The sequence below is a fragment of the Corvus moneduloides genome, chromosome 21 (assembly GCF_009650955.1).
Source record: "Corvus moneduloides isolate bCorMon1 chromosome 21, bCorMon1.pri, whole genome shotgun sequence".
NCBI lineage: Eukaryota > Metazoa > Chordata > Aves > Passeriformes > Corvidae > Corvus > Corvus moneduloides.
The window spans coordinates 8773167-8800871 of record NC_045496.1 but is presented as its reverse complement, the minus strand read 5'-3'; the positions used below and the strand labels follow the sequence as shown (position 1 = coordinate 8800871).

General features: G+C 54.9%; 1 protein-coding gene across 3 annotated transcripts in view; it reads right to left on the bottom strand.

Moving 5' to 3' along the window:
- The window catches only part of WHRN (whirlin), a 46453-nt gene extending 19500 nt beyond the window's left edge, over positions 1 to 26953 (bottom strand). For 2 of the 3 annotated variants that reach the window (XM_032130888.1, XM_032130890.1), the window contains exons 1-3: positions 26229 to 26953; positions 11841 to 12056; positions 2239 to 2364 (exon numbers count right to left, since the gene is read on the bottom strand). In XM_032130888.1, the coding sequence (XP_031986779.1) occupies positions 2239 to 2364; positions 11841 to 12056; positions 26229 to 26828 (942 nt within the window). In that variant the 5' untranslated portion in view covers positions 26829 to 26953. The remainder of the gene's footprint in view (positions 1 to 2238; positions 2365 to 11840; positions 12057 to 26228) is intronic. The other variant, XM_032130889.1, reaches the window with a different exon arrangement.
- Positions 26954 to 27705: the final 752 nt, after the last annotated feature.

Sequence of the window (27705 nt, the reverse complement as noted above, 5' to 3'; positions counted from 1 at the left end):
TCCAGCAGCATTTCTGCTGCCTGAAAAGCACTCTGCCATCTCTAGGATGCTCCTACAGTCCCTGTCCCATGCCCCAGCGACCCCCTCATGGCCCAGGGTCCATTTTCCTGCTTAGAACCTGAGAGAGATTAAAACTTGGATTGATCCAAACCTCCAAGTGCAGCGTTTTTGTTCTGTGACAAAAAGGGAAACAGGAGTCTGCAGCGCTCAGGACAGCTCAGCAGTGGCTGCATTTCCCCTAAAAGTCTCTTTGGCTACGAAGGGAACCCTGGCGACCTCAGTGCCACAACAATTTGAGGGACAGGATCGTGTCTGTCCCAGCCCTCTCCACCAGACTGCCCCCAGCTCGTGCTGCCAGCTTTGACAGATTTAAGGGACTTTATGGGGCCACTGAACAAAGCTAAGGCTGAGCCCTAAACAGGCCAGGGCTGATCGATGGAGAAATCACAGAATCACAGAATTTTAGGTTGGAAAACACCTTTAGGATCAGTGAGTCCAAGAAATGCCTCCCTGCACAGACAGAGAGGGGATCAGAGCAGATCACCCCTCACCCTCAGCAGCCCAGCACCAGCCCAGGGGACTGGGAGAACATTTCAGAGTTTAACATCCATCAGATGTCGACTGACATAAGGAATAGGAAAGAACTGACCCTCAGAGCCCATGAGATTGCACTGGAAGAAGCAGTGATTGGATATCATTGCAGGGAATTGGGTCATTTCGAGAGAAAAACACACCAGAAAAGAAACATTGACTGAAGTAAAATGATCCAGCCTGAGGAGTCAAACGTGCCCCATCCCTGAGTGGCACAGAGATCCCTCCAGTGGCTCCCTTTCCAACTCATTTCACTGGTGAACACACACAATTTTAACCCCAAATGTCCCTTCCAGGATCAGCTGTGACCCCAGGCTGTTCAGAGAAGGGAACATCTTGGGATCTCCAGGGAAGGCTGGAGGAGCTCGGGGTAATGTGTGTGCACGTGACGGGGTGAGTGAGGTGTAGATCTCCCTTCACAAGAGCTCTGCAGCCAACTCTGAGCAGTGCAGCCTCAGAAGGGCCCAGCCAAACCCCAGAGCATCGCTGAGGAACCTGAGTGTGGACTGAGGTGGATGCAGCCGAGGCCAGCCTGCTGATGGATGAGGATCAGCCCTGTTTTGTTGATGCCTAATGTTTTTTGTCTTTTTTCTTTTATATATCCTCTGTATTCTTCACACATACATTTGGAGCTCTGTAGCCTGGTGTATCCATGGCTAGTTCTCCCGGTGCTTTTCCCTACTTTTTCCCTAAGCAGAAAGACAAAACACCTTCCAAAGCCCCTATCCCATCTCGGTTCTCCTCGGGAACCAAGGCCAAAACCAGCTCTTCAAGACACATTTCCATCAACAAAGTTCAGTCCCATCTGAGGGGGGAGGATTTAGAAGGGGCTTTGAACTGGGGGGGAATTGCATCACCTCTTGTGCTCCTAATTGGGGATTTTTGTCAATTATGCTAATTTGTTAAACATATAAAAACTGTGCTCACCCCATGTGGGTGGGCTTTCGTGGACATTTTCCATGTTTGCCCCAGAGGCCTCCAGTAAAGACCAACCTTTATATGACCTCCTCCACTGATGTTACCTGGGAAGGGTGTGTTGTTTCATTTATAGGTTCTTAAGGCATCCCTATCCCGAGGGTGATCCCGCTGGTTCTGCTCGGTAACACAGGATCCCTGTGAATGCCAGTGCTTCAGGAGGAGCCAGCACACCCCAGCTGAGAGCTGGCCTCTAAAATCGTGCCCTGCAGGCAGTGAGAGCACCTCGAGCACAGCACTGGCTCCAAACTGAGCGGCTTTGGATGCAGGATGAAGGAAGAGGGCACCAGACCAGGATCTTTAATGGAAAACTCCTCCCTGCCAGCTCAGCAAGGTGAGAGGGACTTTGTGATGAGGAGACTGCGGGAGCTGGGCCTGGTTAGTGTGGAGAACAGAGGACTGAGAGGAGATCCCATCAATCCATATAAATATCTCCAAGAGGTGTCAGAGGATGGTGCCAGACTCTTTTCAGTGAGAGGACAAGCAGCAACACCACAAACTAAAACACAAGAGGTTCCACTTTAACATGAGGAAGAAATTCTTTCCCTGAGGGTGGAAGAGCTCTGGAATAGCTGCCCAGGGAGGATGTGGAGTTTCCCTCTCTGGAGACATCCCAAACCCACCTGGACACGTTCCTGTGTCACTGCCCACCCCCTCTGGGATCGCTCTCACCTTCAAGCCAGTGCTCTCTGCCTCAGAGCCTTTGTCCACACCCGTGATGTAGATGCCCAGGGAATATTCTGCTCCTCCTCGGATCATGAGGCCCAGGGATTTGCCTTCGTTCAGGACCAGATTCACCTGCAGAGGAAGAGGAAGGGACATTTATGTGGTGTCCAAGTGCTGCCCCAAAGAGAGGTGGGACACAGCCACAGAGCTGCACCCCTGCTGTGCCCTGGGTTGGACAGCAGCTCCTGTGGGATTGAGGGGGCAGCAGGGACACCGGGAGGAAAAGCCAGCTCTGGAGGCTGAGAGGCTCAGCTAAATATCGGTGGATTTTCAGCCATAAATCAGCAGATCCACGGCAGTTTTCCACTCTCTCCTCTTACAGGTATCTCTCAGGGGTAGAGACCGACCTGAGAGCAACCCCCAAAACCCCATGAGCACCAGTGGGGTGATGCCAGCCAGCACTGGCTGTGAATTCCCCCTCTGGCACCCCTGCCCTGTGCAAACAGAGCCATGATCCCTCTCCACCCAGACTGGGAATGAGCCCAGCCCAGTCCTCTGCCCTTCCTGGTGCAGTGCTGGCTGTGCAGGGCCACTCCAGGTGCTCTCCCCACAGGGGCATGTGCCTGATTATCTCCAATTAACAATGCCAGGACAAACTTCCCATCAAACAAACATCCAGCACATACTGCAGAAGATATTTCACATTTCCCACACCCTGCCAGGCAGCACCTGCACAGATGTTCTCCCCACCAAATGCTGATTTGCAAACCCAGCTCCCACCTGCCTTCCTCCACCCTCTCCTCCTCCCAGGGCCTGACAATATTTGGAGATTCAGCTGATAATTTTGAGTGCATGAGCCAGCCTGTGCTCTGCTCCCTCGAGGACTCTCCATTTAAAATGGCCTTTGTTCACTCGCTGCATGACACTTTCTAAATGAATAACTCCAGGCTTGTTTTTTTGCTTTGCTCCCAAGTTTTAAGTCACTTCTGGAGAAAAGTAGACAGCGGGAATAAAAACAAATGAGAGAAGCCAAAATGTGTTTCACATTGATAGAAACAACCAGGAACAGGCTGTTCGTAAAGGGCTTTTATACTGAAACTCCTTCACTGCAGTCAACCCAAAATCTTGCACATTTACCTGGATGGAAAAATAATTCCCAGCCTCAAGTCAGTAATTAATCCATCTTTCTAGAGGACACAGCATCACAGAGGGAATTCAGGCCAGTCTTAGAGTGGCTGGTATTGAAAACCCATTTTCTGTCTTGGTGATAGAAACACAGCAATCAGCAGCAGGACACAAATCTACCTAAGGCTGCACATTTTGGACTTACAGAAACGGATGCAAAGCTGGAATGAGAACTGTCAGACATCAACTACCTGTACCAGCATCCTTCTCTGAAAAAAATCTGATGTTCCCTGGTTTCCTTTCCCTGCTTTAGAGTGCAGAAAGTGCTGGAAACAATTTTAGCATTGAAGGATTGTAAAGGAATTGTAGAGACCTTCACGCTTCAGGCTGGAGAGATGAGCAGGGCATTGAACCCACCCCAAGGAGCAGCTGCCTGTCACATCCAAGGGCAGTTTGGTTTTCTCTTCACACAGAAACCTTACTCTGGACCACAGAACACTTTGCTGAGTGGTTTTGAAAATTAGGAAAATATTCAACTTTTCTGAAGGGCTGTTCCCTCCCGATCTGTCTGATGGCATTTGGGATTTCCGTGCTGTAAGTTTTTCACCCCACTGTGGCTGTAGCTCTCAAAAATTCCCCAATGTCGAGAAAAATACAAGTAGGAGGGATGCAGCAAGGTGCCTGGAATCACAGATCAGGGCAAAATACACTGGGAATGACAACATTCTCTCTCTAAGTCCCTGCATGACATTTATATGTGCTGGGCTTAGCAACAGGAGGGGCAGCTCTGCATCCAGACATTTCCATTTCCCTTTAACACTATCCTGGTAAGCTGAGAAGCTGCTCCCCCCACATGGGGAGAGCATCAGGTGGAGTAAGAGATACCCCCTGTCCCTCTGCAGCTGAGGTGCTGCCACGTGAGCTTCGTTCACCCCTGCACCGGGCAAACCTGCCCTTCCAGAGGCAGGAAAGCCACGGCTACAGAAAGCCTGGAGCCACGAAAACCAGCAAACCCGAGCTGTGTGGAAAAACCTCAGCACTCCTGCACAATACATCGCTGCTGGCAGCCCAGAAAGTCGGGTTGCTGAGGGCTTAATTGCATCTCTTAATCAGCTAATAGCTACAGCTCCCTGAATGAGCCCTGCGGCAGGAGCTGCCGGGAACAGAGTGGCAGGGAAACAGCCAGGGAGCATCCAGCTCATGGACACACTGCAGGTTTTGGGAAGGGCTGGGGAAGGGAGTGAGTGCTGGCAGGCTCAGGGGGGTCAGGCTGGGAGGGAAGGAGGAATGGAGGGATAAGCTGATGGCCGGGATGAAGCGAAGGCTGAGCCGCTCCATGCCAAGGGCTTAGGGATCACAGGGGACAATTTGCAGTCCCTTCCCAAGAGTCTCTGTCTCCAGGGATGGGCACAGCGCAGGCGTGGTGACGGCAGGGGTGGCCCTGCCATGCTGACTGTCCCAGGCACAGCACTGCCACACTCCTGCCAGCCTGGCCCCACACACGGCTCTGCGGTGACACTGAGGCACGAGCGCAGCTGTGCTGCCCAAGGAGGGAGCTCGGCCGGTGACCAGGCTGATATTCCCAGTGGTTCCCAGTGGTTCCCAGTGGACAGTGATGATCCAGGGCCCCTCTGGGAACAGACCCTCGACACAGCATTCCCTGGGCCAGGCCCTTCTGCTTGGGCTTTTCCACTCAAGCTGGCACACGTGTGATGAACCCTCCGGTGCCAAGGCTCGGGCCAAAGAGGGCATTTTGGTTCCATTTCCACTTCATGCTTCTTCCCTCCTCCCTGGCTGAAGCTCACCGAGGGTGAGAAGCTGTAACACCCCTCAGGGAGAGCTGGGATCACTCTGAGCTCCTAAATCCAGACTGTGCTGACACCAGGCAGCAAACAAGGGCAGCTGTTCTGTGGGGAAAACTGAGGACTTCGGAGAGTAATAGAATGGTTTGGGTTGGAAGGGATCTTAAAGCCCATCCAGTGCCACCCCTGCCATGGGCAGGGACACCTCCCACTGTCCCAGGCTGCTCCAAGCCCCAATGTCCAGCCTGGCCTTGGGCACTGCCAGGGATCCAGGGGCAGCCCCAGCTGCTCTGGGCACTCTGTGCCAGGGCCTGCCCACCCTCCCAGGGAACGATTCCTTCCCAATATCCCATCTAATTCTATCATCCTTCAGCTTAAAGCCATTCCCTGTGTTCTGTCTCTCCCTGCCCTTGTCCCAAGTCCCTCTCCAGCTCTCCTGGAGCCCCTTTGGGTACTAAAGGCACAGTAACATCCAGGCAAGGTCACCCCCCACACCTCACCAGGCATTCCCAGGCTCACCATGGCACCGTCACTGCCCAGTGCCCACCTCCTTCCCTGTGCCATTCCCAGGCTGTGCCCAGCCCCAGGCGACTCCTGCGTGCATCACACAGGAACACTGGGAAGTTCAAGGTCACAGTTTTAATTTCTGTCTCAACACTGAAACATCTGCCATCTCCTGTAGCAGGAAATGAAGGGGAAAAAAAAAAAAAAAGCCATAATCAGTGAGGCATTTGCTCCGAGCTGATTCCTGCACAGGATTCCTTCTGTCTGGGTTTATGGAATTACCTGTTGACAGATTCAATTTTGCCATTAGAAAAAGGCCTTTCAGACAGGAATTAGCCTGCCCCAGTACGGCTCAGCACACGGCTGTGTGGCTGAGGAGCTTTCAGCCACGTTGACAGCTATCTCCAGGCCATTACTGCTGCCACACAACACAAACGGCACTTCGGGGGGCTGGCAGGGCTCATCCTCCTCCTGCTTCCTGAGGAAACCCCACAGTTTGTGTCTAGACATCCTACAAACAGCGAGTGCGGGGAGGCAGAGCTGGCTCCCAGCCATTCACTGAGTCCTGGGAGCAGCTGGGGGATGCCAGAGCCACCAGAGCTGTCCCAGTGTCACCCCCTGCCCAGGGCAGCTCCCTAAGGCCACACCAGGACTCGGGCTGCCACTTCCAAGGGTGTTCAACAGCACCACTGGGGACAGGGAGCAGCTCCCAGGGCTGAGAGGTGACACCAGAGCACAGGGACAGTGACCAAATCAAATCCTCTGCCCATGCCAAGCCTCAGTCCAGCTCCTGCTGAGCCCAGCACTGCCTCCTCATGGGGCAAGGCATGGCTCACCCAGCAATTACCACTTTTGGGTGCTTTTTCTGCTCAAAGTGCCTAAAAACGCAATGAAATGGAACTGCTGCCCCTCGGGGTGAGCTGAGGTGTGATCCAAAGGACATTTTGGGGTAAGTCTGCTGGGACAGAGCTACAGAATGCCCGAGGCAGAAGGATGACTCCTGGAAACATTCAAGGCCAGGGTGGGTGTGGCTCAGGGCAAGCTGGTGTAGCTGAAGATGCCCCTGCTCACTGCAGCGGGTTGGATTAGATGGGATTTAAAGATCCTTTCCAACCCGAATCATTCCACGCCTTTAATCCCCAAGGCACCAGTGGCTCACATCCCATATCCCAGTCCCAGAGGGAACCAAACCAGCCCCCCACCAGCGTGGATATCCTTAAAGCTGTAAACAAAATCAACCCCCAGCAAGGTCAGAGCGAGCAAACCGCGAGAGATGTGGGGAGCTGGATCATCCACACTGAAAATGTCATCACAAACCAACAGAAAGAAATCCTTCCTTTCCCTCTCCTGCATCTCTTATCCGTCAAGTAGGCACCAGCAGTGTCTCAAACATTCAAGCCACGCAATATTAGCGTGGATATTTTATATATATATATATTTTTAATAATAATTACAGCTACTTTTGGCTGCAGAACTGCCTGAAGAAGAGGAGATGTTCACACTCTCTTTATGACATTTTCTTTCTTCTGCTGCACCGAGAGCTTGAAGGAATAAGCAGCTCCCCTGGCAATAAGCACATTAAGGCACCAATTCAGCTGATGGAATGGTGCTTCTCAGAGAACTCGCAGCCCAGCACTGCCAGAGTGCTCTGCACACTTCATCTTCCTCCCAGCTCAGCAGCACCTCCGAGTTTTCGCTGTCTGAGGGCTCCCAAAGTGCTTCTAATGAAATCAGCTGTTGATCCAAGTCCATCAATGACAATTCACAGCACAAATGGCCCTTGCTGCTGCTGTGACAAATCCTGAGGACTTTAAGCCCGGAGAGATGATAAAAATCCAAGTTCTCTGAAGCAGAAGGGGAGCAGAAGGGAAGCAGGTCCCAGCTTTCCAGCGAGCAGTGACATCCTGGATGGGGCTGGGGGCTGTCACCTGTGTGTCTGACACCTGCTGGGTCTGGCCTGGCTCCAGCAACGTTTCCCAGAGCTTTGCACTAGTGCAAACCCTCCCTTTCACACCTCCTGACCACTCCATCTGCGGGCACAGGGCTCTGACGAGACGCTGGATTCACCAATTCCAACCACAGGAAAATGCTAAATTTGGAGAATACGGCACCTGCCACACACAGCACAGACAAGGAAAACAAGGATCTGTAACACCTTGCACAGCCCCAGGCTGAACCTGCCAGCAACTCCTTCAGCCTTGCATTCCCTGTATTCTCACATCCCGTCTCCAGAGCCATCACTCGTGGTAGGTCAGGTCTGCACCAAAAAGCTGGCCCAGATCTCAGCACCCCCTGGCTCACCCAGAACAGCCTCTGACCCGAGCTCGGGGCAGGCTGGATTCTGCCCAGGGTAGGATGGGCAAAGCCAAGCCAGCTGCCAAATCCCAATCCCCAAATCCCTTCGGTGTGGATTCTTCCGCAGCTGGAGGTGAAGGAATCCCAGTGTCCACAGGAAAATGTGGACAAAGCCACAGGGCAGGAAAGCTTCCTTTGGAGCTGAACCACACTGCCCAAAGCCACTCGAGCTCAGTCAGAGCCCAACCACCCTGTTCCACACCTCATCCCACCAGGATGTTCCCACAGATCCCTGGACAGAGCAGTTACACCATCACACACCTCACAGTGGTGGCTTCCATTTCAAACCTTGGGATAACAAATCCTTCACTTCTGGATAATCATTTTATTAAACTTGGTGACAAATGACAAACCCGTCCTTCCAGGCATGCAGATGTACTGCAGGAAGAGGCAGCCACACAGGGATATTTCCATTGCCTGAAGAACGCCAGATGCCTCCACCAGCCTTGAATTTAACCTTGGAAAAGCTGGAACTATCCCTCAGACTCCGGTGGTGCCGCAGCCGTGCTGAGCTGCAGCAGTGGATTCGCTCGCTCCAGCCTCCTGCTGCAGGGCTGGAGCTGCTCTGCTGTGCTCCCCCAAACCCTGCCTGTTTGAAAGCTTTGGCAGATTCATTCCAGGACATTCAGATCGATTGGAAATAGGAGAGAGTGGGGATAAAAAAACCAACCAACTAATTCTTCCTTCAGAGTGTAAAACCGCCCACAAATCAAACAGGCCTCAGTGCCTGTCAATTCTGGTTGACTGGGCTGCATTAACCAGGGATTTGTTGCATTTATTTGCATTTTTGTGAACAGAATAACCCCACTTTCAGCAGTTAACTACATCTCTGTAGCTACCTATAAATCTACACACACAAATGAAAAGAGAGAAAACTGGAGGCAGGTTGTTCCCCTGCTCTGGGACACGTTTTCACCCCTCCATGGGGCTCAGTAATTCAGGACACAGCGACTCAGCTCATCCATGCCCTGCAGGCTGCGTGCACAGAGTGTCACAGCAAATAACCCCTCTGCACCACCAGCCAGGGCAGGCTCTGCTTGCTGCCAGCAGCCTTGGATCAGGGGGAATTGCTTCCCCCATCAGCTGGCACAGCAAGGCACCTCTGGATACGGAGGTGTCTGGGCAGCCTTGAGCATTTCAGAGCTGTGGCAGGCAGTAATTTTCTTGTTTTCTGGTCTTACAGATGGGAAATCAGGAGTGGAGGCTATTGCAAAGTGCATTCCAAGCCCTGTGCACTTAAAGCAGTGACCAGTGTCCCAGCTGGCATGTCACCAAGGAGTGGGGCCAGCAGAAGGCTGAACATTCCCTCTGCATCCCATCCCTGAGAGCTTCAAATATTTCCTGCAGTTTTCATGGATTCTTCCCAGGTTAACAGAGGGGCCTCCAGTCCCTGTCCTGGGGTCAAAGCGTGATCCTCTCCTGGAGAGAGTCCAGAGGAGGCACCAGGGGGATCAGAGGGATGGAGCAGCTCTGCTGGGAGAGCTGGGATTGTTCAGCCTGGAGAGGAGAAGCTTTGGGGAGACCTCATTGTGGCTTTGCAGTGCCTGAAGGAGCCACCAGGAAACCTGGAGAGAGACAAATTCCAAAGGATGGAGTGGCAGGATAAGGAGGAAGAGCTTCAAACTGTCAGATAGTAGGGTTAGATGGGATATTAGGAAAGAATCCTTCCCTGAGAGGGTGGGCAGGCCCTGGCACAGGGTGCCCAGAGCAGCTGGGGCTGCCCCTGGATCCCTGGCAGTGCCCAAGGCCAGGCTGGACATTGGGGCTTGGAGCAGCCTGGGACAGTGGGAGGTGTCCCTGCCCATGGCAGGGGTGGCACTGGATGGGCTTTAAGGTCCTTTCCCACCCAAACCAGTCTGGGATTCTCTGCTGAAGCCAAAGGGCCGCCTGACTGCGTGGAGCAGCACCAAGGAATGGAAGGACACAAGCTCAGATTTCTGAAGAGCCACTCCTCACACCTGGGCAAAGGCTGCTAAGGCCAGGAGGTCACCAGGACGAGCAGGAGCACACCCAGGGCTGGCACATCTTCCCAGGGCCAGGACCACACGAGGCTGAGACAGAGGCAGGGGACACTCAGCTGCAGGGTTTTGAGCATTTCATGTCCACACACAGCGAGGACTGAAGGAATGCTGTGCACAGAAACAACTCCTCCCCACAGCTTTGCAGAGCTGCTGCTGCTCTGTCAAGGTGACACGGGGTGGCAGGGGGTGGGGGACACCAGCCAGCAGCGCCTGCTTTTCTCCTCTCCTTAAAAGTAAAAATAATAGGCCCTTCTCCCTTGTGGCCCACATGAATATTTCATCAGCAAACTGCCTCATCCTGTATTAGATTTTTCTCTCCCTCTGGCTGAGATGGGAAGCTCCCAGACCCTTCCACAGCGTTTCCAGGAGCTGAGGACATTTTGGGCACAGACAGAGCGACAGCAGGATAAAAGGATGGAAACAGTCGGGGCTCTGAGCAATTCTGTGTCTTTGGGAAGCCAGTGCTCCCTCCTGGGACAGTGTTTTGATATCCCATGGGTGGCAAGGAGGAAATCCACATCCTGCTTGTATAGGCTGGGGCTCCCTGTCCATCCGTCCCTTCGCTCCACGGGCACCTGGAGCAGTCTGCAGTGACAACCTGCAGGCCTGGCTGTGAGGGAGAGGAGACATCAAATCCCCGAGATCAGGTATTGCAGCTCGGACACTCTGTGCTGGCTTCCCTTACACCGAGGTCTGTTTAAAGGAGGGCAGCTCACAGCAAGAGAGCAGAGCTGGAAATTCCAGGTGCTGATGGTTCCCTTCTGTCAGAGGCCCGGGATGCAGGCCCAGCACTGGCCACACTTCCCTGGTGTCATTACAGAAAACATTCCTTTTTTCCCTCACCGGGGTTTTCCCTCAGGCTGCCTCTCCCCAAACGGAAAAGGAAAATAATCTGGTTTATTTTAGAGCTTTCTTGGAAGAGAAAAATTGGGGGTGAGGATTTTTTTTTTTTACTTAGACAAAATTGCCAAGAGATCCAAGAAAGCCTCACAGGAACACCTGAGGAAAGATATGGAATGCAGGAGGAAAGGCAGGAATGCACTCTGGGATCCAGCCCTCCACATCCATGAGTGGCACAGATTGGAAGAGACCTTAAAGATCACCCAGTGCCACCTCCTGCCATGGGCAGGGACACCTTCCACTGTCCCAGGCTGCTCCCAGCCCCAATGTCCAGCCTGGCCTTGGGCACTGCCAGGGATCCAGGGGCAGCCCCAGCTGTTCTGGGCACCCTGTGCCAGGGCCTGCCCACCCTCACAGGGAACAATTCCTTCCCAAAATCCCATCCATCCCTGCCCTCTGGCACTGGGAAGCCATTCCCTCTTGTCCTGGCACTCCAGGTCTTGCCCAAAGTTCCTCTGCAGCTCCCTTGGAGCCCCTTTAGGCCCTGAAAGGTGCTCTGAGGTCTCCCCAGAGCTTTCCTGTCTCCAGGCGGGACATGGATGTCAGTCCCTCGATGTCCAGCCAAACATCCATGTGTTGCGAAAAGCCTTAAAACCCACTCCTGGTTTGGTGGCTGTTCCTGGCAGGACCCTCCCTGCCAGAGCAGGCTGGACAATTCCTTCCCTCCAGCTCAGCTTCTCCCTGTGTCAAAGGGGAACAAAGCCAACCCATCCCATCCTACTGCACTCCTCAGGGCACACAGGGGAAAGCTACAGCCCAAGGGACCAAACCAGGATGCTAAAGGAGAGCCAGGCCATCCCAATGGAGAATCACACAGACGACAAACGCAGGGGGAACAAAGAGGGTTGGGATCTACATGGGAAGAGGCCCCCAGGGCTGTGTCTGATCCCTCTTTGCTCACCTTCTTCTCATCACCCTCCTGCAGGAGCTGGAGGTGGCTCCTCTTCTCGCTGTCCCTGCGCAGGGAGCTGTTCTGGTGGTGGGGCAGCCCCGTGGGAGGGGACACGCTGCGGCCCTGCGGGTCCACCCACGTGTAGATGTGGTTGGTGACATAACCCCCGGGGATGCGCCCCACCGAGTGCACCGACAGGTTCAGCTTCTTGCAGCCCTTCAGCACCTGCAAGACAAGCCAAGGACAAGGGGTTAATGCCCACCTGGACTTCAGGGGGACACGGCTTTGCACTTCTCGAGGCTCAAAGATCTCCAGCTCCTCTGCAGCCACCAGCTGAATGATGGAGCTGCATAAAGAGGTGGTGGGAAAAGCTGGGATTTTTCTATTCTCTCCTGGTGGCAACAGAGTTAAGGCAAAGCTGCTGCTGCTGGGGAAACATGGAGAAAACCTTTCCCGTCAGCCAGGGAAAGAACAGAGTGAAGCAAAGTGGGGAGGTGAGGTGGGCAGAGCTGTGCCCAGGATGGGCTGAACCCGGGACTGAGCAGCTTCTGCAGCTCTGGAGAGGAGTCAGAGCAGGACAGGGAGCAGTGCTGGAGGAAAGCAGCACTGGTCCCTGTCCAAAGTCCCTCTCCAGCTCTCACGGAGCCCCTTTAGGCACTGGAAAGTGCTCCAAGATCTCCCTGGAGCCTTCTCCCCCTCCAGGCTGAACATGGATTTCAGCCTCTCAGTCACTGCGCTGGCAGCAAACAACAGCCAGTGTGGGAAAAGCCTCAGCTCAGCCCCAGCTTTGTCCCCACAACTCCAGCCATTGGAACAGCTCCTGATGCCTTCAGGGAACATCGACAGCATTCCCAGAAATTCAGCCACGGAGTTACCAGCTGCCTTCCCCGGCACAAGCAGTCAATTAACAAGTGCAATAATTACTAAATGCGCACACACACTTACACCAGCACGCACAGAGATGACCTTGGGGCCCAGAGGAGGTGATTTGCAATCACTCCTCTGCCCCTCCAGCTTCCACTGTGAGCAGCTGACACAGGAAACTTAAATTAACACAGAGGAGTTCTCCCTGGGGACAGCTGTAAACGCTGATCCCTCCAGAGGCCTCGGGAACGTCAGCACTGCAGCTCTGCTCTCAGAAAGGAGGTGTTTAGGGTTTTTTTCCCCATATATACATCATTTTGATGAGCTGCTCCTGCAAGGTCTCCTGTCCCCACTGAGCAGAGAAGCTGCTGAGCAAAGCTTGTGGCTGGGAAGAACTAAAACCAGCAGCTCCTCAGTAAAGGGTGAAATTGTCAGTAATACTGGGCTGGCTGGATCCCAGCCCTGAGCTGGCAGAGCTCCTGTCCCTCCCTGCCAGAGCCACAGAGGATCCAGCTCAAACCTCACTTCAGGCTCTCCATCACACAGAGCAACTTGGCTGCCAACTTGTCACGCGCTGGCAAGGTCACCGTGTGCCCAGAGGGCTGGCACAGGGGCTGCCCAGCCAACAGCCCCATCAGGATACCTGCAGAGTGCTTCACCCCCCTGGGCTGCTCACCAGCTCCAGTCCCTGTTCCTGCAGCTTCCCATCCCTCAAACACATCCCTGCTGCGATCTCCTCCCTCCCTGCAGGCACACGGAGCCCAGCTGGGCTGGCAGAGGTGCTCACCATGCCCAGTCTCACTGGGATGATGGAGCAAGTTCTAAACCCTCTGCCCGCTCCATGGGACCACTCTCCCATGGGCACTGTGGCCGTGCCAGGCTTCAAGGGCACAGAGCAGCTTCCTGAGCCAAAGCTGCTGCCCAGCCAGGCTCAGGATGGGCTGAACTGCGTGGAAATCAATGAACTGGGAGTGGCAGGGACCCTTCTCAGCTACCCCAGAGCTACCAGGGCAAGGGATCCCTGTGAGATGGGGTACAGGACCCCCTGAAATGTTCTTTGTTCATCCAAACCGGAGCCATCTCTATAAAACCTCTTCTGAGTCTGCATAACATCATCGTACCCCTGTACCTCAAATCCTGTGTCCAGTTTTGGGCCCCTCAATTTGGGAAGGACTTTGAGGGGCTGGAGCATGTCCAGGGCAGGGAATAGATCTGGGAAGGGACTGGAGCACCAGGAGAGGCTGAGGGAGCTGGGAAAGGGGCTCAGCCTGGAGCAAAGGAGGCTCAGGGGGGACCTTGTGGCTCTGCACAACTCCCTGACAGGAGGGGCAGCCGGGGGGGTCGGGCTCTGCTGGCAGGGAACAGGGACAGGAGGAGAGGGAACGGCCTCAGGCTGGGCCAGGGGAGGGGCAGGGTGGACAGCAGCAGGAATTTCTTCATGGAAAGGATGATTAAACATTGGAAGGGGCTGCCTGGGGAGGTTTGGAGTCCCCATCCCTGGAGGTGTTTAAGGAAAGACTGGACACGGCACAGGAATCCCCTCCCTTCCTCAGACAATCCATCCTGGCAGGGCAGAGAAGGAGCAAAGGAAACCCTCTGAGCTTTGTACCACACAGGGGAGACACCGGGCACAGGAGAAGGGACCAGGCACAGGCAGGGGTTCCACGCTGGGCACCGTGGAGCATCACAGCCTGCCCCGGGGACAGGGCAGAGGTGGCGGCCGAAGGCTGGCACAGCCACTTAACCTCAGCCAAATGCCATCCCCTGGCAGGGCAGGCACAGAGCAGAGCTGCTCTCTGCAGGCACAGTGAAGTCAGCAGGGATGAGAGGCCAGAGATTTACACGGGGATTTTTATGTTCCCCTGCAGCTCCTTTGACAGGGCCACCATGAGCATAGATCTCGGCGCAGGGAGATGTTTTATGCATGAAGGTGACAGCAGAGAGCCCCAGGGGAGGGGAGCAGCTGCACAGCTGGAGGCAGCAGGACCGGCCAGGGCTCCCTGGCAGCCTCCAAACAAGAGGGGACACAAAAGGAGGAGTGAACAGAAGCTGGCAGTGCCCACCAGGACATTGCTGGTGACACTCTGGGGAGTCCTTTATACATTTACTGAGGTCTCTCCAGCACTCAGTGAGAGAAGCAGTGTCCTGCCCAGCACAGAGTTCCCTTCCCAAAAAACCCTCAGCCCAGGGCACAGCTGGAAGAGGAGCCCATCAGAGACCCTCCTGTCCTTAGGAGCCCTTCAGGACACAGCTCTGGTGGCCTCTGAGCCACCTGCACTGGCTCAGTGACCAGCTCCTTTTGGACTTGGCCACTTACTGACCTGCATCTTTCGGAGACCCTTTGGGTGATCACAGGCGGGGGAGGACAGTGACACCCACGAAAGATTTTTAAGGGACTTTTAGAGGGACTTTTCACAAGGATATGTAGTAATAGGACAAGGGGGAATGGCTTCACGCTGAGGGATGGCGGAATTAGAAGGGATATTGGGAAGGAACTCTTTCCTGTGAGGGGTGCAAACCCCTCCCCAACCTGGTGACCACTAACGTCAGTTCTGCTCAAACATCAGAGCTTCCAGGAAGCTTTTTGTTCACCAGGCACCAGCTCTTCAAACTGCAGCTGCCACGGCTGCGAGAGGACATGAGAGGGAAGCAGCTTTCCCTCGCTTTCGCTGGGATAACAGCACGGCATGTGCTCCACACTGAAGCACAGCAGGCACGGGGACAGGATCTGGCACAGATCTACAAAACCTTTGTGCAGCCACACTCTGAACCAGACTTTAACAAAGCGCTTGGCACCAGGAGCTGCAGAGTGACGAGGCACCAGGTGAGCCCAGTGGGAGAAGCTTCCACCTGCATCCAAACCAGGACAGAATCCACCAGCAGCTGCTGTGCTGAGCTCCGGGAGAGCAGAGTTTCCATCCATCTCCCCGCACAGGGAGAAATGCTGCACTTCCCCTCTCTTTCGGGCTTTTTTTCCCCTCAGGTTTTACCAAGGCCAGACCTCACCCCTGGGTGTCCCTGTCTGCAGGGAGGGCTCAGAGCAGGGCCCAGGCTCTGCTCTGTGGGGCCCAGCAATGGGACAAGAGGAACGGGCAGGAACTGATCCCAGGAAGCTGCATCTGGACATGAGGAAGAACTTCTTCCCGGGGCAGTGACCAAGCTCTGGGACAGGAGCCCAAAGAAGGTTTCACCACTGTGTCCTCCCTCTTGGAAGCCTTAATCCTGCTGGTCCCTGTGCCCAGCTGCTGCTCAAGCATTGAGCACTTCACTGTCCCCATTCCCAGTGAGATGCCACCATGCCACCAGGCTGGCACCAGCCCTCCAACATTGATTTTGCTGCCAGCCCTGCTTATGAAGCCACCACAGCAAGAGAGAGGGCCAGAACCTGCCCACACAGACAACATAGATCATCCCAGCTCCCTGGGAACAAAAGGAGAAGCTTTTCAGCAGAGTTCTTATCACAGAATCCTGGGATCACTGAGGTTGGAAAAGACCTCCAAGGCCATCAAGTCCAAGCTCTGACTGATCACCACTTTGTCCCCAGCCCAGAGCAGAGTGCCACATTCAGCCCTTCCCTGGACACCTCCAGGGGTGGTGACTCCAAACCTCCCCAGGCAGCCCCTTCCAAGGCCTGACCACCCTTTCCATGGGGAAATTCCTGCTGGTGCCCACCCTGAGCCTGCCCTGGCCCAGCCTGAGGCCGTTCCCTCTCCTCCTGTCCCTGTTCCCTGGGAGCAGAGCCCGACCCCCCCGGCTGCCCCCTCCTGTCAGGGACTTGTGCAGAGCCACAAGGTCCCCCCTGAGCCTCCTTTGCTCCAGGCTGAGCCCCTTTCCCAGCTCCCTCAGCCTCTCCTGGGGTTCCAGCCCCTTCCCAGCTCTGTTCCCTGCCCTGGACACGCTCCAGCCCCTCAAAGTCCTTCCCAAATTGAGGAGACCAGAACTGGACACAGGATTTGAGGTGGCCCCAGCAGTGCCCAGCACAGGGGGACACTGACAAAGGACAGGCTCTGGGTGGGAATTCTACAAGGGAGAATTTTTTCCTCCCACACTTTGTCCTGTGCACAGCGACTGCAGAGATAACCCCACAAACCCACAGCAGAACTCATCCTGCGAGTTTTCTGGGATATCAGGTTATCTGATGGGCACACTGAACCTTACCCAGCCACCACGAAGTACCAAATTTCACCTCCTTAATGCTGTGTGCAGAATCAGACAGCTCAGGCTGCATCTCCATCTCCTTTCTCAAGCCATTCCAGGGATTTGTTGTTCAGTGCTGCTGGGTTTTGCTCCAGCCTCAGATAAGATTTGGCTGTGCCCCATCTCTGATGTGTTTGAGGACCGAGGGGTGGAAGGTTTAGGGCTGGCACCACAGCGTGCAAGCTCACCTGCCAGCAGCCCAGCTCAAAGAAATCATTGATGTGAATTAGTGCCAAAACCTTTAGCAGGGAAACAGTCACCAAGTGCCCAGAAATGTCATCAGAAGCAGCAAGTGCCAGAGAGAGGGGCAGATTGATTCCATGAGGCCACTGATCCCCTAACAACACTCCATTTAATTATCTGTCGAGCCCTCTGAGAGGGAAGGAGACCGTTTAAAGTGATGAAAAAAGGCAACACACATCTCATGTGCCACAATTACCTTTAAAAAAAACCCCATAAAACCCAAACAGCTCCCAGTGCATCATATCCTTTCCTAGGATCCAGCCTTGCAGCCACCACCCTTCTGAAACCCTGCCAGTCTCACATCACTGAGGGCCTTCCTCTCCCATCTTCCCCATTTTCCCCCTCATATTCCCCACTTCCCAAGGGCCCTGAGAGGCTGTGTAACAGCAGCTCCAAAAATCCCCCCGGGAGGAGCACAGATGTCAGAAATCAATGGCAATTCATCACCGGCATCCTTGGGGCAGCCTGCCCAAACCTGCCTCTCGCAGGGACGCAGCCCCCTCCCTTCACCTTCCCTACTCGTGAAAGGAGCCATCGGCTCCCCTTGAGGCCGGAGTGGGGAGATCCCAGCCGGATACCAGGAGCATTAACTAGGACCCATCCTCCCCCTTGCCACAGCCTCAAGCTGCGTTTTCTCCCGGCAGGAACAGCCCCGCTGGAGCTGGTTTGGCTCAGGGATAATGGGCACTGGGATAATGGGCATTGCTCTGCTGGCCAGCTCCAAAGGTCAGTGCAGAGGTCATCCATCAGCAAAGCATCAGGAATTTGGCACCACGTCCCAAAAAAAGTGAGGCACAGGCTTGGAATAAAGCAGCAAAGGGAAAGAAATGCTGAGATACCACAGGAGGGAGGCAGAGGGAGCTTTTCCAGCACATTCCGGCACCGTGCAGGCAGCGACCGCAGGAGTTTGTCCAGCCACTGTTTCCTGCTCCATCCCAGGGTGCTCCTGCTGGACCGAGGGGCTCAGGTGGGTTTAGGCTTGTGGGATCAGATGGACTGAACAAAACAACCCTACTGCCCGTGGGAATGGAGCAGCTCCCTGTGGCTGCTGGAGAGGGAGGGGGCTGCAGGGCAGGACCACAGGAGCTTTTACAGGGAGAGGGATTGAGCCACGGCAGCTAAAAGGCTCCTCTGCAGAGACAGGACAGCAAGCACGGGCACTTCCTGCCCGCAGAACGTCTGCTCCAGGCATCAGCTGCAGGCAGGAGGGATAAAAGGCCATGGCAGCTCCCACTGCACACCTGGCTAAGGCCAAATTTGCCAGGTGAAGCAGGCAGAGACTGTCCTCTGCCCCAGTCTGCAGATGTAAATAAGATGTTTTGGATCAAGTGCTGCCCAGAGAAGCTGTGGCTGCCCCTATGTCCCTGGAAGTGTCCAAGGCCGGGCTGGATGGAGCTTGGAGCAGCCTGGGATAGTGGGAGCTGTCCCTGCCCATGGCACTGGATGAACTTCAACCCAAACCAGCGTGGGATTCCATGAATTTAAGTCTATCCCATGCCCGTGCTGCCTGACAAAGCACAGGGAGCTGGATCTGAGCAGAGGAAAGGGGAGCCTGGAATACTCTGACGTGGTCAAACAACTCATCCCTGAGTGGCAACGAGAACTGGAACGAGGAAAAGGGAAAAGGTGACACAGAGGAGGTGGGGAGAGCAGGACACGGAAGGATGCTGAGGGTGATGCCTTAGGTTTTAACTTTTATATTTTTCAAATCCTGCACTGCCTGGTGTGTCACTCTGGAGTTTCTTGGAGCCTGTTCACTTCTGCTCTCTCGTGCTGGGCAGACATAACAAAGCCTCTCCAGGCCTGCTCTCTAAGGACACCCAGACTGCCCTAGGCCCAAAAACTATAAACCAAAAGCCTCTAAAGGGGGGGGCAAGCTGTGGGGAAAACTGAAGCTTTAATTGGAGAATTAACCCTGCTATGCCAATGAACCAAACCTATAAAAGTGTGAAGAATTCATGACCTGGGGTCCATCTTGGGGTCCATTTTGAGAACAGCTTCAGGCTCCCCAGGGGTACCTTTGAAGGCCTTTCAGATAAATACCTCTTTTATTCCCTTACTCCTGTCTAGTCTCTGTTTCTAGGAGGTCTCTTAAGGCATCAAGGGAAGCACAGATGGAGCGATGGCAGCGGTGCCAGGGTGACACAGGGGGATGCAGGGGTGACACAGCCTCCCTGCAGGAAGACAAATGCAGGAGGCCCAGTCCAACCTCTCCCCCTCTCCCAAGGCAAAGGACAGCAGTTGGGCTTTCAAGTAGCGGCACTTATGCAAATCAATGCAAATCGATGTATAATTATGGTGATTGCACACATTTAGCCCCACGGCACCGGGAAGCCCACGTCCCTTTCACCGGGAAAGGTCAAGTGAAACCTTAGCTCCAGCACCTTGTCCCCAGGCCCTCCAAGGGCTGGCACACCTCCCCATGCCCACTCTGCAACCTCCCGCCCCTCTGAGCCGGTCCCTGCCCGGTGCAGCCCTCAGGCAAGCCCAGGACAATCCTAAAAAGAGCAGAAAACGCCACATAATTGTGGAAACAAAACCAAACCAAAGCTGTTTGGGTGCTTTTAGTGCAGGGGGAAGGCATGAGGGAAATGTAGATTAAAGCTCCCTCCTGCTTCCTGGGCTCTTCTCTTTCTGCTCCACACTAAGCACTGCTGCAAGGAGCGATGTGAAGCACCACCAAGGGCATGCTGTCTAAACAGGGTTCATTCCTTGGTGGAAAAACTTCGGAAGGATCAATGGGGCGAAGTGAGGAAGACTCTGGGTTAAGCACCAGGGACACCTAGGCAGAGCCTGCACAGAGCAGAGCCCCCTCCAGCCTTCCCTGCCAGCACCTCCCACCCCGAGGGGCTCCGAGGCAATTCCTGAGCCCAGCAAGAAGCAGCTGGCAGGAGCAGAGCTCCTCCAGGGCTCGGCTTCACCTGGATTTACCAAGCACTTGGTGCTCGTGAGAGGGAGAACTCACAGAGCATCCAGTCAAAAGAACCCAAAGCAAATCAAGTGCTTTGTCACTTTAACTGAGGGCATTTAGAGCTGAATAATTCTCCCTGGCGTATAGGAAAGTGTCCATAAATACCCATCCTCTTCCCCGAAGACAGGGGAACTGGGTAAAGGATATTTTAATTCACCACTTCTGACACTTTTGTTTTCTTCCAATGGCCACCAGAAGGAAATAAGCATTTATTCAGGTTATCTTATCAATTTCTCAGCTGAGGCAAAACTGTTTCTTTACAAGGAGCCCACTAAATACCATTGATGCTGCAAGAACTCCAGGATGCCCTGACAATGCTCACCCTGATGAACAAGCCAGTCCTGCTGCCAAGTCCCATCATCCTTGCATTATGAGGAGAGGAGAGATTAAGGCCCTCGTTCCAATCTTTTGCATCAGTATAAAGTCATTTGATTTCATTAGGGCCGATTGTGATTTGCTGGGGAAATGAAGGGAAACAGATGAGTAACGAACTTGCCCACTGAGGGAAATCAGTGGCAGAGCAGCAAATACAACTCCTAACCCAGGTGGAGCAGCCAAACCCCCGTTCCCACAGCCCCTGGCTGGGTGTGCAGGTTCACCCCACCCCAGGCCGCACGAGGAATTCATGTGGAAGCTCAGAGGAGCTCACAGTGCCAGGACAGCAGCACCTGGGCCCCGTGGGCAGCTCCAGTGCCCAAAGCTGCTCCACCACAGCTCCAGATCTGCCTCTGGAACCAGGAGCATCCCTTGCCCCATCCACGCTCTGCCACTGCCATCAGCCCTCCCCCTTTAAGGAGCTTTAAAAATCATTTTAAATGCGGATACCTCCAAGCTCAAGAGCGACCATTTTCCCTCCCCCTTTTTCCTAGAGGGAGATCCCGGTGCCTTTACACTTTCCACCCTCTCCTTACAAGCCCAGCTGACCACAGGAACTGAAATGGAATCCGTTTGCAGGACAGAAGGGCCCAGCAGGAGCCCCTGGCATCGCACAGCACCTGCCTTTTAAGCCGGGAGCGCTTTTTTTGAGCGCAGTTTTGGGATTTTTGTTTCTAAGCAGATCCAGAGATGAAGGAAGAGATTACCACTCTAACTGTTGGGGTGGATGCGAGCCACATCCTCCTTTTCCACGCTCCAGCTCCCTGAGCTCCCTTGGGAAGGGGAGAAGTTTCAAGCCTCTTTCTTTAGTGCCTTCTAAAAATACAGAGCTGGCGATAAGCACGCAGCAGTTAAAGGAACACGGCTGATATCCTCACAGAATCAGGGATCAATGGATTCCCTTCACTCCTCAGCCATCCCAGCTGTGGCTCAGGGTGTTCATCCGCAGCTCTGAGCACTTGGAAGGGTCAAAACCCAACCCAGCCAAGCTGCATTCGTTCCTCTGAGCCGTGCCCACAGTGCTGTGGTGATTAAATAATCAGTGTCAGGTCATGAAAATCAATTAATTAGGCATCACAAGAAACAATGAAATGAAATTTGCTTTACTGTAAGCTGTCTGGAAAGAAAAATGGCTCTAAATATGTTTCTGAAGCTCAGGGCTGCACATCTCTGCTGTCGTTTCTGAGAGGTCTTTCAGCAATCCCACACCTGGGAGGCCCTTTCTGCCTCTTATGAAATATTAAGGTCCCTGAAGAGATTTCCTTGTTTGCCAGCATGAAAACCCACAGTAATAGGACATAAAAGGAATTTTAGTGTCCTTTTAATTATTCTTAAATGCCCACTTGACACTTCCATCAAAGCAGGAGATGGAAAGGCTGGAGGGAGTGAAAAGCCCTGCTGGACCAGAGAGATGGTGGTGGCTGGGGATGGGATCCCCCTTCATCCTGGGGTGGGGTGTGATGTGATCCCCCCGATGCAATCCTCTTCCACCACAGGTCAGGGAGGCGATGGGATCCCTTTGGATGTGATCCCCCTCCCTCCCCAGGCAGGGCTGTCCCAGGGACACACAGGGCATCACGGCAGTGCCATATTCCGGACGCCTCTGCCTTGTCACCCGCAGCTCTGCCTCATCCCAAGCTCTCCCCAAACCCCTCCAGCGCCTCTCCACAGCTGGAAAACCCAAAACAGGGCACTGGAACACTTGAACTACCCCAGTTCCTCCAGAATAAACTCAATTCCAGCCCGGTGACTTTGGCAAAGCCACCACCCATTTACACCAACACCGAAGAATCAAACTCCCCAAGCCCAGCACAGACTAATTAGTGGAGTTCTCGTGGTTTTGGTCAAGCTGATCCAGATTTGCCCAGCTGTCAGCAGGAAAAGCAGGGCCAATGGTGGAACCAGTGCAGCTCTTGGAGCCTGGTGTAGCTCATTAAGCCAAATTCTAAATCAGGAATTTTTCCACTTTTCACTTTCTCTCATCCCCCCCCTCCTTAAACGTCCTTTTATTCAAAGGACACAAAAACCTACAGCAAAGCAAGAAAAGTAAAGGGTGGGGAAGAAAGGAGTGTGAATTTAATGCCAACCCCAGAGTATTGGGGAAACACCTCCCTGGATAACATTTTGATGGTCTAAAGCCACGAACACGTCGATTTTAAATCCGCTTGGATAAAATGTGACAGCTTATCAATACAAACTCTCAGCACCACTGCTAAAATACAGCAGTATACACTAAAACACAGCGGTATATATGCTATAAATAGTAAAAGAAATATATATATAGTGTACAGACACAATATAATGTCCTAAATAGCAAGGCTGATAAAAGCCAAGCGAGCTCTAAAAATATGGCAGACAACACAAACTTCTCCACTCACCCCATAATTCAAATGCTGGTGATCTTTTGCTAAAGTGCACTCTTGAATGCTGCAATGATGGAGCTGTAATTGTAATGGAGTCATTTAATTTGGATTTGGATGAAACAGCTGAGGGCAGAGCAGACAAGGCATCAAACTGCCGTGCTCACAGAAAGGTTAAGAAGCTGGGCATTAAGGGAATTGATTTGGAGTGCTGAGGTAATCTCGTGGTTGAAGTCAGAGCGCCACTTCTTATCTAATTTTCACTGAAACATCTGCAAGCACCGCTGCGCTGGTCAGAGGCCACCAGCGAGTTTTGAGCTGGGACATCCCGCAGGTTGCTCTGCCCAGCATTGTGGCAGGTCTCATCTGCTGCCACCGTTTCACTTTGGGTGCATCACTGAGCGATGCCTGAAAATTCCAGGAGTGAACAGAAATTGCTGCTACCCCACAGCCAGTGCCTCTCTGCTCCTCGAGAGGAGGGATAAAAGCAGCTGGGCTGCTCCAGCACGGAAAGGCAACAGAGCTCCCATGACTCGTAAAAGGAATGCAGTGGCTGCTGTGGGAACGCTCATCCAAGGCTGCACAAACAAATCCAGACCTTGCATTTACTCTCTGCTCTGTCTGAGCAGCTGCCTCGCTGCCACAGCCACAGCTGGGCACCCCGGCAGGCACCGAGTGGGTCTGTGGCTCAGGAAGTTTGTCACGCTCAGCCAGGCTGCACGATGTGCCCGGGAGCTTTCCCGAGCCCGGCACTGCAAGAAGGAGCTCTGACAACTTCTGTCAGCGCAGCACGTTGTGCCTGTGATGGAGAGCAGGGCTGCCCTGGCCAGACAGCTCCGTGCTGCAGGACAGCCAGGAGGGAAGGGCAGCAGCAGCCGGAGCATCGCTGCACGCACAGGGACAGGAGCCGAGCTTTGATCAGACACGCTCTGGCTGAGGGAGCTCGCACAGCCCCTCCTCTGAAGCAGCAGGCAGCGTCTGAGAGATCAGCTACACAGCCAGGGGCTTGTGTTAACGGAGTCTCTCTCCTCAGCTTTCTCTCTCTCTCTATTTGATCCTGAATACACTATACGCACGAATTCCAGGACCAAACTCAGCTCTGGTTTACCACAGTATCACGGAATATTCCAAGTTGGAAGGGATCACAAGGATCAGCGAGTCCAACTCTAAAGTGAACAGCCCATAAAGGGGTCAAAGCCCCAGTCCTGGGGTTATGAGCACCATGCTCTGACCAGCTGAGCTGATGTTTCCCTGCCCACTGACCCACTGCAGGGCACACCAAGAGCCACCAGTGAGGAGGGCAGGACACAGCGAGGTTTGCTCTGCCTGAGGACACCAGACCACAGCCAGAGGCCTTTGTAGAGTGGTCAGTGTGCCCAGCCGGAGCCCCAGATCTCCCAGGTTTCAAGGGAAAGCAGAGAGCACAGGACCAAGCCACCCACCACCACCTCTTGTCCCCGCAGCTCTGACACTCTGAACGACACCCCAAACATTGGGCTGAGGTATTTGCACCTTAAACCTTCAAATGCTGCCCTCGAGTATTGCTGAACATGATCTCTTCTCCTCCCCCCTCCCAAAAGCAGCACCTGAGGGCAAATTAACACTTACTGAATTTTAGAATCTCCAAAGGATTTATTAGAGCTGTACTGTAAATCACTCTGCCACTCTTCCCAAGCAAAATGTTTCCACCACCACGACGTGGGTCATAAAAACCCTTCCCAGCTGTGAAAAGAACCCAGGAGCTCAAGAAGGTGCCAGCACAGGGTGAGTGATGAATTTGTTGTTGAAAGAAGTTCAGTTCACAAGGAGACAATTTCTAAGCTGCTTTTTCCTATCAGGCTCATATTAACAAAATATAGCTCTTGGCAAGCCACATCCTCCAGGAATTATTTCTGTGCAGGAAGCACTTAGTTTCACTCAAAATTAATAATGTCTAAAAGGCATCAATTACATTTTATTAGAGAACAAACAGAAAGTGATGTGAATTACCCAGCAGAGTGGGATGAATTGAAGATGAAGTCATGGAGCAGAGCATTCCTGACACCTGGTTCCTCTCCATCCCAATGCCATAACCAAAATATGGGGGTGTTTGCAATCTCCAAGGCACAAAATTGCAGACTAACAACTGAAAGCTTGCCCTGCTGTTATCCTGTCATTAGGAACAAGAAAAAAAGAATTCCTACAAACCTTTCCTTTGGTCTCAGGATTACCAGGGACTCATTTCCAGCCTGGAAGTCGTGCCCTGGCCCAGGGCACTGATTTAAAGCACAGGTCGGCAGGGAAGAAGTGTTCAAAGCTGCGACAGATTAATGCTCTGTTGGAGGAACGCTCCACATGGAACAGGCTCCCGGAAAAATTAAGGCACAAACAGCTGGAGAACAGCCTTGTCACGCCAGATCCCAGCTCTCCATACGCTGCCTACAAATTGCTCCTCTAGAAGTCGATTCTCCAGCTCGATGGGTTTGTGCCTCGGGAACGCTCCGAGCCCACCAGCCCCCAGATCAGCTCTGGGAATGGTTTGGGACACTCAAAACTGGATTTGCCTCAGAACCCCGCGTTTCAGCTGAAAAATCTCACAGTTTATGGAGTTCTCCCCCCCCACATTAAAGCTTTTATCGATAGCCCCCATGCTGGTACGGACCACAACAGGTCTCCGGGGCATGTGGAGCCGTGCTGGGAGAGCGGGAGCCCTCCAGTTGTGTAACCGTTCTCCTTCTCCCCCTGGAACATTCAAGGGGGGATCAGGGATCTGCTCCTGCCCCGGGCACGATGCAGCCCTGGGAGGGGGCTGCTCTGCTTCTCCGTGCCTCAGTCTCCCCATCTTTGCGAGGAGAAGCCCACTAGAGCGGCTGGAGTACATCCCTTAAAACGCGGCTCACGCAGATTTCCAGGTTCCACGAGCTCCTCAGGCTGCAAGCGAGCCACGAGCAGCATCGCTGCGTTTCAGAGGCGCGACAAAAGCGCAGCACGAGCCCGCCGTGCCCAGAGCCACCCCGGCAGCTCGGTCCCTGCCGGGCCATCAGCGGCACCGCTATTGCCACCGCAAACTTTGCGGCCGGGCTCCGCGCACGGCTGGTCCCGCACGATGTCGCCGGCGCGATGCAAACCCGGAGCTGCTCCGCTCCGCCGAGGGCTGCGGGGTCCCAGCACCGCGTCCCGGAGAGCGGCCCCGGGGGGCTCCGGTCCCACCGGCTGGCGGGGATGGAGCCGGGGAGGGATGCGGCTGGACGGGGCGCACGGGGACAAGAGCCAGGGAGGGAAGGAAGCAGCAGCGGGGGAACACGGGCAGGCAGCGGAGAGGCAGAGCGGGACGGGGCGCGCAGCAGAGCCCGGGATAAGGCGGGATGAAGGAAACACCTACCGGAGCCCGGTGCGGAGCAGCCTTACCTTGACCGCCTCGGCGTGGGTCACCCTGTCCAGGGACTTGCCGTTGACCCCCAGGATCTGATCGCCGACGCGCAGCCCCTCCCGCTCGGCCAGGGAGCCCGGCTCCACCAGCGACACGTAGATGCCCACGCCGTGCTCGGCGCCGCCGCGGATGCTGAAGCCCAGACCCTCGTGGGCTTTGCTCCGGCGCAGCGTCACCTGCCGCAGCTCGCCCGGGACCACCGGCGGCGGGGCAGGGGGCGGCGGGGGGCGGCCGGGCGGCGGCAGGTAGGGCCCCTCGGCCGTGTACTGGTCGAAGAGGAGCTGGTCGGAGCGCGGCAGGACGAGGCGCAGCAGCGGCAGCAGCTGCCGGCGGCGGGGCCCGTCGAGGAGGGCGCGCAGGGAGCGCACCAGGTCGCAGACGTTGCGGCGGCCGTGGTAGGCGTTGAGGCAGAGGATGAAGCGCTCCCGCTCCGCCTCGCTCAGCAGCGCCGTGAGCGCCTGGTGCAGCCGCCGCACGTTCGCCGAGAGCGGCCGCGGCGCCGGCCCCGCCGCCGAGCCCAGCGAGCCCGACGAGGAGGAGGAGGAGTGCACGGACACGCCGTCCAGCTCCGCGCTCATCGCGGCGGCACCAGAGCCGCACCGGGGGATGGAGCGGCCGGAGCGCGCCGCGCCGCGCCGGAGCAGAGCCAGGCGGGGCAGGAGCGCAGCCCCCCGGGCAGCTCCGGTGCCGGCCGGCCCCGCCGCTCCACCTGTCCGTGCGCTCGCCGGCGGCTCCCCAGGAAGTGACGCGGCCGCTGTTGCCGGGAGACGGGTTATACAGAGCGGCCCCGGCGGCGGGACCGGACCCCCCCGCCCCGCCCCAGCGCCCGCCCCCGCGGGACCCGCAATTAGCGCGCTCGCTCATCAGCGCTCATCGCCGGGCCGAGCCCTGCCCTGCCCTGCCTTGCCCGCGGCTCGGCGCAGCGCGGAGCCCGCGCAGGTGGGAGCTGCGCAGGATGGAAAGTCTTGCCACCCTTCCTCAGCGCTCCCGGGATGGATCGCGTCCATCTCAGAGCTTCCTCAGCTTCCCGCCAGCCCAGCATGGCGAGGACGCTCGGGATGGAGGACACATGGCAGAGGACACTCGGCAGGGATCGGCTTACACCTGAGAACAGCCTGGCCCGGCACACGGAGCTGTTACCTGACCCGCGGGGCTGTTTTTCCATTGCCCGGCGTGCCAGGTGTGGGATTGTTGTTACCTCACAGCGCTGGTCACGTTAACTGCAGAGTTACGGCGCTGGGGATGCACCCGTTCAGCCCAGAACCTCAGCTCAGGCTTTGTTTTAATCACACCTAAGCGAAATTCAGACACATTTGTTACTGACACGGTGCTGAAGGAATTTATGATTAGGGAAACAGTTTTTAGAAAAGGAGAGATTTAGATTAGATCTTAGGAAGAAATTGTTCTTAAGAATTGAGTGAGGGTGGGCAGGCCCTGGCACAGGGTGCCCAGAGA